At 38.6% G+C, this 9,330-nt stretch overlaps 2 protein-coding genes and 1 pseudogene across 3 annotated transcripts; all 3 read left to right on the forward strand.

The window, feature by feature from the left end:
- Window positions 1-1,774, forward strand: LOC145239546 (uncharacterized). Of its 2 annotated transcripts, none has more exons than XM_080102892.1 (4): window positions 1-147; window positions 533-650; window positions 720-810; window positions 1,469-1,774. In XM_080102892.1, the coding sequence occupies exons 1-4, from the start codon at window positions 46-48 to the stop codon at window positions 1,704-1,706; spliced, it is 549 nt and encodes a 182-aa protein (XP_079959018.1). In that variant the 5' UTR covers window positions 1-45; the 3' UTR covers window positions 1,707-1,774. The 2 variants fall into 2 exon arrangements, with proteins under 2 accessions (XP_079959018.1, XP_079959019.1); XM_080102893.1 differs by lacking the exon at window positions 1,469-1,774 and adding an exon at window positions 1,305-1,450.
- Window positions 1,775-1,863: 89 nt separating this feature from the next.
- On the forward strand, window positions 1,864-3,933 carry LOC145239545 (general transcription factor II-I repeat domain-containing protein 2-like; annotated as a pseudogene).
- A 2,163-nt stretch (window positions 3,934-6,096) lies between these two features.
- Window positions 6,097-8,800, forward strand: LOC145239035 (sialate:O-sulfotransferase 1-like). Its single transcript, XM_080102325.1, has 4 exons — window positions 6,097-6,271; window positions 6,336-6,589; window positions 6,844-7,044; window positions 8,165-8,800. Exons 2-4 carry the CDS (start codon window positions 6,340-6,342, stop codon window positions 8,518-8,520), a joined length of 807 nt encoding a protein of 268 aa, XP_079958451.1. The 5' UTR covers window positions 6,097-6,271; window positions 6,336-6,339; the 3' UTR covers window positions 8,521-8,800.
- The last annotated feature ends 530 nt before the right edge of the window (window positions 8,801-9,330 follow it).

The following is a 9,330-nucleotide window of genomic DNA, read 5'->3' on the forward strand; positions in this document are numbered from 1 at the left end:
TACAAAATATTTTAGTAGCTCTAACCAGGTGTCGTTTCAGTTAGTATGTTGTTGATCAAAAAGTGTATCGGGCTGCTGGTTTTCATTGCAGTCGGGTTAGTGTGGAGTTATGTTGCACAAACTCAGAAAATGATTTTCCACGTCAAGGTAACGCAGTTGTTTATGACTGGACTGCGCAAATAGTGTGTCAAAGACTGCACTTTAAGTTGCATAAAATTTGTGTAGAGTGGTTTGCGTCGCGATCGAATCGTTTGATTTAAATTTCTCGGGTCATCGCATCGAAAAGTATTTACGCGGACCCCTGGCCTATGTTACAGTGTAATGTTTTTATGCGCCGCTTAATAGCACGTTGTCACAACAACAAACAAAGAAGTGTCAGACCAGCTATTTCGCCGTGGTCTCTGGAAGGTATTTTAATATATTAAGGAGCATTTCGAATGCAGAATGCTTCCCACAAAACTTTAACAGGTTATGCGACCACCTCTGATTCAGTTCGAAGAAAATTGAGATTTCTGTTTTGTTTTTGTTGAAGAACGTAGAAAGCATACATATCGAGGGTTATGGTCTAACAACAGATGAAATAAAAGATATGAAGATCAAAATCAATTCATATCTCACACGTTTAAAAGACACGACAAATCAGTTTAAAGGTACGTTTTCAGTTATTTGTTGCAACCGTCAAATCGAAACAAAACGTTTATTGCATTTCTTTTTTCTAGGAGCGTACGTTGGTTGTTTTCTGCCCCTCAACAAAACTCAAGTTTTGAAAAACGTTTGGAAAACGACTGACGTGAAGAAATGCTTACGTGGGTAAGTCGTTAAGTCCCTACATCTGGATAAATATTTAAAAGAGCTACTAATACAGGAACTCACACCATAGGTTTGCTAATTTCTAGGAAGTGGCGCAACAGAGCATTGGCGTTTACATTGACAATTTTGCTGAGTCACCAATTGCCTATTATTGCCATCTCAAAGGCCTATGCTCCGTTACGCCGCCTACCTGGAATTAGCAAACATATTGGGTGAGTTTCTGTGTTAGTAGCTCTACCACGTTCTATAGATCAGTGCTTTCCCAACTTTTCAATCTTACGGTTTTATGACAGTCCCCTGGCGAATCAAAAGGTACTTGCTTTCAAAGCCAAATAAATTCCTAATGGTGAATGTGTATCTCAGCGCAACAAAGCTTCAGTTAAAAATCGATAGTTAATTTTAACTTCATTTGAAATCCATATCGCAACAACTATAATCAACAAGGATTGCTAAAAAATGTGTATTTTACATGTTTACTTTTCTACATACACCAGCACGACGTCGCGACGCACAGTTTGAGAACTACTGCACCAGCCCCTGACATCATCTGTTTGTGGAAATAATCTTGTCCCGCCGAAATCGCTTAATTTGCGGACCCTATTCAGTTTGTCCTATAGACATAAAACATTGGTTTACAAAACTTTGTGGTTATTTTTAGAGACTTGCAGTATTTTGTTTCTCTGGAAAGAAACTCATTCATTTGTGGCTCAGAAATAGAAAAGCAATACATTTTAAAAAATAAGTTGCTACCTGATGCCGACGAAGAAAAGTGCGCAAAGATTGAAGCGTATTCAGTTTTTATTCAACAAAGTTTGCACAAAATAGGTAAGTTATTTTTTATAACGACTTATACTTATTTGATGTTATTGTCGGTACCACGTGTGGTGAAATGGTAGTGAGACCGAGATTACTTTCATCATTCGTTAATGGCACTTGCGACGTCTGAGCAGGGTCGCAAGTCTATTGCAAATATTGCGGCGTTTTTTAACTTGCAATTTTTTTTTTCTATTGATGACGTAACCCAGACCTGCACAACATACGGCCCGCGAAGGCTTTTAGTGCGGCCCGCAAGAAGATTTTAAAATACTTGACATTGAACCTAAAAAACGTTATGCCGCCATGCATTCGATGTTGTATAATAATAACATTTTCCCTTATTTGACTTCTAAATGAGTAATCTTACTTCTATTCATTGTTTTATTAATTACGAAACAATCCCATATTTGTTTCACACACAAAGCTTGGTTATAGCGTTTAGTATCTATAGAAGAGCCTGGTCTAATCTTATGTGCGCGGGCAAGTAGGCTATTTTGGGATTGTCCAAAATGGCTGAAAACAAGAAAAGAAAGATTGAAAGTGAGGGCAGAGTGTTTAATCCGGAATGGACAAGCAAATACTTATTTGCGGTGGTGAAGACAAAAATAATGTGTCTTGTCTGTCGAAATGTAATTTCCGTTCCGAAAGAGTATAACCTCAGACGCCATTTCGAAGGTAATCACCCGGACCTCACAAAATTAGATGCCAGTAAAAAGAGTCTTAAAGCAGAGAGTTTACGTAAGAAACTTTGCTCAGAACAAAACTTGTTCAAGCTTCCGGGCAATGAAAGTGTATCTGTTACCAAAGTGAGTTTTGAGATAGCCAGGGAAATTGCTGCAGCAGGAAAAAGTTTCACAGAGGGCGAGTTTGTTAAAAAATGCATGTTGAGTGCTGTTTCATCGATTTGCCCAAAAAATCTTGAAAATTTCGAAAAATTAGCCTATCTCGATCAACTGTACAAAGAAGAGTTGAAGATATTGCACAAAACTGGACCGACCAGTTGCATGAAAAAATTAAAGGATTCGCATTCTATTCGTTGGCTGTGGATGAAAGCACAGATTGTACTGATACAACACAGCTTTTGGTGTTTATAAGAGGTATTGATGACAATTTCAACATATCTGAGGAGCTTGCTGGTATGCAGTCTATGCAAGGTCGGACGACTGGAAAAGAAATCTGCAACGAAATCGTTGATTGCATTACTACCAAATTATCCAGTGATTTTAAAAATTTGGTTGGAATGTGCACTGACAGTGCTCCTGCTATGTGTGGGTGTAAAAATGGAGCAATGGCTTGTCTGGAATCATTTATCGGTAGAAAAATAATTTGTCACCACTGCATCATACACCAACAGGTGCTATGTAGCAAGGTATTGCAATTTGACCATGTGATGTCTGTTGTTGTTTCCATTGTAAATTACATCCGAACCAGGAAACTGAAGCATCGACTATTTAAATCGTTTCTTGAAGAAGCTGGTGCAGAATATGGTGACGTGGTGTACCATACAGATGTGAGGTGGCTAAGCCGAGCAAAAGTGTTGAAAAGGTTCGTAGGTTTGAAAGAGGAAATAACAAGTTTTCTTAAAACAGATCCGCAAAAGCGATTTTCCGAGCTCAATGATTCTTCTTGGAACGAAGATTTGTGTTTTCTTTGCGACATTGCTGCACATTTGAATGAGCTCAACATTAGGCTTCAAGGAAAAGGAGCACTTATTTTCGAATTTCTTGTCGCAATAAATGGATTCAAAGATAAGTTGAGACTTTTCAAAAGTCAACTTTTGCAAGGAATATTGGTACATTTTCCGACCTGTTCGCAGCATATTTCGCAAGATAAGGCATTTGGCCACAGGAACTAAATACGCCCAACAAATCGAACTCCTTATTAAAGAATTCAACGACCGGCTTTCTCTTTCCTGTGAAGAAAAACTGCAGCTTAAAATCGTCGAAAACCCGTCTTCCATAGATCCGGAAGAGGCACCTTCACATTTGCAAATGGAGGTTATTGATTTGCAGGCTTCATCTTTACTTAAAAGAAAACACGAAGAAAGCAATTTGCAAGACTTTTACAAGTGTTTGCACCAAGAAAAGTTTAAAAATTTGGTAACTCTCGCAAAACAAATGTTCAGTTTATTCGGCAGCACTTACATATGTGAACAAACTTTCTCTGTATTAAACTTTAATAAAAACAAACAGCGATCTTCACTTGCTGATGGACATTTGGAGGATATCTTAAAAATTTCAAGTTCCAGCCTCGTGCCTGATTACGACGCGCTTGTTGCCAACAAAAGATGCAACATCTCTCATTGAATTTTAGTTACCAATTGTGTTCTTTGGGTTGTTGTTGATGCTTAAGAAAATTTATTCGTTCATGTGATATTGTTTGTCAGCGACGAAAGAAAGTTATAACTATAAGAGATAGACAGAACAAATTTCAAATTTTGCCTTGGTTATAACAGTTATATTCAGCATGACCGATAAGCTTTTAAAACAGTATTGTGGTACACTCCAATAGAGTTATCAAAGACTTATACAGAGACGTACGGTTTCCGGCCAAGTGCTCGCCGATTTTACTTTACAAACATTTAAAATACGTTAGCATGCGGCCCGCGAAACATTTATATGTTCCGTTGTGGCCCTTGCGTTATTTTGAGTTGTGCAGGCCTGACGTAACCAGTGTTTTTTTAAGGTGTTTTTTAAGGTGTCAAATTTCTCCGGCGGTTTCCCAAAATTTGCCAGTAGCCTAATAAATAATTCGTTTAAGCAAATATGGCTATTTTTTGGTATTTAAATGAAACACTTGCGGTCACCCAAACCAAACCTTAAAAAAACCCTGGACGTTACAGGATAAACAACGGGTGGCTTTCAAAAGGCTGTTAAAATCAGTTTCGATTTGTGCAAGAAACGTTGGGGAAAATTCTTTTACATTTGTGTCGCAATTTCGCTTTCGTTCATTACAATTTTTACGTGGTCCATTTTGTCTATTCGAAACAGCAAAACACCAGATAAATATCACAGCTATCGTAAAATCGATTGTTTAAGCAGTGGTTCTCAACCTTTCGTGGACCGTGGCCCCCTTATATATACTTTATATAAAGTAACTTTTGGACCTCGTGACCCCCTTCCAGTAACCCTATAGGACCTGTGGCCCGTTTAAAAATGTGCCCCCCCCCCCCCCCCCAGAACACAGCACGTGCCCCCCCCTAGGGGGCCATGGGCCATGGTTGAGAACCACTGGACAAGGGTTTAGTCGTTTCACATTCTAATTTGTACTTAGATGATGCCGCTGTTAAGTTGTAAAATTATAAAGAATGTAAGTGTCTCTACCAAGACCAGGTAAAAATGTTACTAAAATCTATTCTTCAGGTTTAAGCAATCTTTAACGTATCACAAATCTTTAGTTCCATATGTTTTGTGAAACCAATAATACCTTCGCGGGGCCGGACAAAAATGACTCCGAGGGCCGGATCCGACCAACAGGCCGTAGTTTGGTGATTACGGGTTCAGACATTCACTGATTTTGTCTCCTTCGCCTAAGACAGGGGTGGCCAAACTTTTTTACCAGAGGACCAAATTTGCAACTGTCTTGCCACTGGAGGGCCGGATTAAATGAGGTTTACGTAAAATTTGTCGTAATTGGTTGCCATCTTTATTAAAATATATATTATTGTAGTAGAATAACAATAAATAACACCATCTTGTTTACGCTTGTATTTAATAAAAGGTTTAGGCTACCCACACTATCATTTTGGACACAAAATGGCTCCATAGGCTTTATTGCGTAACAATAGGTTGGACAACTTGTGTTTTATATAGACTTTGATGTTAGCTACTTACGTCATGGTTGGCAGACTGTTCCAAAAATAACGCTGCAAGGGCATATATTCTAAAAATAACAACGCTTGCCACAAGCTACTGCTAGTAGCAGCCAGCGCTGTTGCACTGCTTGTTCACTGTGGTAAATATGCTGCTTGGAGAAAAACCAGGCAAGGTGTTTGGCGGGCCGGATGAAACAGGACTGGGGGGCGGATGCGGCCCGCGGGCCGTAGTTTGGCCACCGCTGGCCTAAGAGCTCTACCCTGTTAGTAACCTGTGATTAAATACAAGAGCTTTGCTCGGTAGAAATGACTGGTATACACGACATATATGGGTTCTGAGTTCTACAAAATACACAGTGGCGGATGTTAAAGTAAGCTCAACCTATTGTGACGACATTAATCTGTAAACTACAGGAATTGCATCTGTTATTGTGTAAAAAGGGCGACATTTTCGCAGGCCACGAAAATAAAACAAACCAAAAATGAAACAACCATTTTTTTAAAAACAAACAAGCGTATTAAAAATATTCGGGAGAGGACAAATGCATTGGAGTACCCCCTTTAAGAAAAAATATTTTGCCCCAAAAAATTGCCGGCAAGAAAACCTCTAGGAGTCTTGAAGGCAAATGAACCCTTATGATTTCATTCAGGTGAGTCTGTGGAGGAAAAGGACATTAAAGCCTGCGTCTCGTTTTTTGATGTGCCTACTATAAAAATCACATTATTTGGAAATGTGGAGTCAACATGTCGTCCAATATGCCAGAAATTAAATTTCGTGCTGGCAGGCGTCTACGCCAAAAATAAATGCGTTTGCACCTTTCCATCACTGCGGTGAGGTTTTTGCAAATACACGTTTTGTAGAAGAATCAACGTTTACGTAAAATGCTTTGAATAGGAATATGGAACTTGTCAGTACTGAAGTAAAACCACCATGCTGTCGACACTATAAAGAGAAGATTTTGTTGGTGGATACTTCGGTCGAAGATTTAAGATGTTCAAAAAAGAAGTTCTTGCCTGCCAATATGATTCCTCCAATAGGGTTGATAAGTTTTCCTGGTTCTGGTAACAGTTGGTCTCGACATCTTATCGAACTAGCAACTGGCATTTACACTGGCAGCATTTACAACAACAAAGAAATATACAGAAAAGGTATCTTGACGGTCGATAGTCGATTCTGTATGTATGGTCTTAAACACAATAGGAAACGTTTTTTTTAATTGATCCATAATTTTTTCAAAACTTCGGCGAAGGAAAAGTGCGATTGTTTTGTTTGAAACTACTGGTTAAAACACAATCAAGCTTTTATAAAGAATAAGGACTAGACAACGATAGTTTTTTTGCCTTTCAGCAACTTTACGTAACATTTTGCGGGGAATAAGTTTATATTTTCTTTTATTTTTTAGGCTTTCTAGGAGAATATCTGCCTTGGAACTCAGGAAAAACAATTGTGATCAAATCACACAAACCAAACATCGAGACGGATGATCAATATGCAAAAATTATATTGTTGGTCCGAAATCCGTTTGATGCTATATTAGCAGAATTTAATAGACTTTACGGAGGTCAAACAGGTTTCGCCAATGAAAAGAAATTTACTGAAAAGGGTGAGTAATTTTGTAGTTTTCTTGACGGTTATATTTTACATTTTAGATCAAAAGTTAGATCAGTTTTTTTTTTAATTCTAGTATAATTCGAATTTTACTGCAACATCAGCTAATCATGGTCCACATTCGGAAGGAAAGGCATTTCAAATTTCTTAGATTTTATTGGAATATGAATGGGGTAACATGGTATAAGTTCTTAGAGAGCATCCAGAGCAGTTCCGAAAATATATAATTTGAGACGGCATTTTGAAACTGATCGTCCAAATCTTGATCAATTAGATGCGAATGAAAAGAGCCTTATAAAGCAAAGAGTTTAAGTGCCAATCTCCGCTCCGAACAAAAACTTTTTAAACTTTCGGGCTATGAAAGTGTAATGCTACTAGAGTTTCGAATATTAGGAGAATTTGCTCCTCTGACGGAAGTGTCTTACAGCAGTTTTTTTACTGTCTTGACCAGGGGTCACCAAACTACGACCCCACATTTTGGGGTTTGCCAAATCGTATTGATAACTTTGGAACATTCAAAAATTGATCTACTCTTTATAAAAGGTTTCCTTTCGCGATATGTTGAATTTATATTGCCTAGTTTACAACGCCCAGGATTGATCTAAAATTGGTTTGTTACGTCACAAACAATACTACAAGTGTTAATTGTGCGCAAACAAATGCCTTCGTTTGTTACTTGTGACGTAATATACAAGCATTGCTCGTATAAGATGAGACTAACTATATAGTTTTAAGAGTCACATCACCAGATTTTAAATTGAATTGTAGAAAGACCATATCTTGTCGCCCAAATAAAAAAGTTTGGAAAGACGGCGCGGCATGTAAACCATGCGGCCCGCGCGAATTGATCATTGTTACCACAGTGAAAAAGTTTGGTGACCCCTGGTCTTGACGATACCTCTTATTAAAGGATTGCAACATATCATTTTTGCTGTTCTGGTCCCTGATATGTTTTGAGTTGTGCGGACCTGATCTAGAGGGGCAAATCCTGCGTTTTATGTTCGATTTCACGTTTTAAAATAAAAAGTCGTTTTATGTTTGATTTAAGGTTTAAAAAGGCGTTCATCTTGGAAAACAAAAGCAAAAAAAACATTTGAAAACGTGTTTGTTTGCAGAATGGAAACTGTTTGTCCATTATAAAATTGTGAAGTGGTCAACAACCTACATCACATACACTGAACAAAGTGTTCCACTTTTAATCGTGTACTACGAAAATTTGGCTAAATCGCCGAGATTCGAAATACAAAGAATGTTGACATGGATCAACATTACAGTGGCGGATTTGGATCAACGACTCCCTTGTACCCTAAACAAAATTTCCGGACCATTTAGGCGAAAGAAACGTCCACTTAAATTGAAACCCTACGACAAAACACTGACTGCTTTGGTTAATCGTCACATTAAACAAGTAAGATACGTTATGGAACAACGACGTTTTGACAATTTACTACCGTACGAACGAAACAGTTGACGCAATAAGTGTTTTTATTTTATCAAAAAAACAATTACGTTTTGAGTTGCAGTTTGTTGTGGGTGACAAAACCTAGTCGGCGTTATTTGTTTCAAGCATAAAAGCCTAACTTTGCCAGTAAAATTTACAACACCATACCAGGCAATTTAAGCAATCATTTTTAGCACAGTAACGGCCGTGCTACTAACATAAGAACTCACAAAACCGACAACGTTTGCTAAATACCGATAAATGCCTTAAGAGCGCAGTTATTTTCAACTAACAGAGGGCTGAGATGTCGTTATAGGAACAAAATTTAGGTTAAGGAACCAAGTTTATAAGCTGGTTTTATTGTTTATTATTAAGTTAATATAAAACAACACCCAAACCCTAATAGCCTTAACCGCCAGCACAGAGTTGCAAGCGGGCCCGAAATCTGAGCCCGAACCCGGCCCGAACCCGAAAGTATGAGCCCGAAGCCCGGCCCGAACCCGAAACGTTTTTGCGAAGCCCGTTTAGGCCCGAAATTTTGATTGACAGGATGAGAAAGAAAAAAGAGATAGACAACAAATACAATGATCAATAGTAGACCATGGGGTAAACAATACGTTTTAGAGTAGAGTGGGCATTAGGTCAAAGCCAGAGTTTCTTAGCCGAGTGATTTTATTTTGTTTTTTTAAATGGCGGACACGGAACGTAAAGTCAGGCCCGTTTTAAGCCCGTTTTCTCACAAATACCTAAGCCCGAACCCGGCCCGAACCCGACCCGAACCCGAACCCGGCCCGAAAAGCCCGGCCCGACTTGCAACTCTGCGCCAGCAATTTCACGCAA

Source organism: Phallusia mammillata, chromosome 7, assembly GCF_965637545.1.
Source record: "Phallusia mammillata chromosome 7, kaPhaMamm4.hap1.1, whole genome shotgun sequence".
NCBI lineage: Eukaryota > Metazoa > Chordata > Ascidiacea > Phlebobranchia > Ascidiidae > Phallusia > Phallusia mammillata.

Bases quoted from the DNA above. Each gene is read 5' to 3' on its own strand.
- LOC145239546 (XM_080102892.1), top strand. From the start codon at position 46: ATGTTGTTGATCAAAAAGTGTATCGGGCTGCTGGTTTTCATTGCAGTC. The intron at 148-532 runs GTAACGCAGTTG...TTTTTGTTGAAG, and splicing joins AAATGATTTTCCACGTCAAG to AACGTAGAAAGCATACATAT. The intron at 651-719 runs GTACGTTTTCAG...TCTTTTTTCTAG, and splicing joins CACGACAAATCAGTTTAAAG to GAGCGTACGTTGGTTGTTTT.
- LOC145239035 (XM_080102325.1), top strand. From the start codon at position 6,340: ATGGAACTTGTCAGTACTGAAGTAAAACCACCATGCTGTCGACACTAT. The intron at 6,590-6,843 runs GTATCTTGACGG...TTTATTTTTTAG, and splicing joins CAAAGAAATATACAGAAAAG to GCTTTCTAGGAGAATATCTG. The intron at 7,045-8,164 runs GTGAGTAATTTT...GTTTGTTTGCAG, and splicing joins AAAGAAATTTACTGAAAAGG to AATGGAAACTGTTTGTCCAT.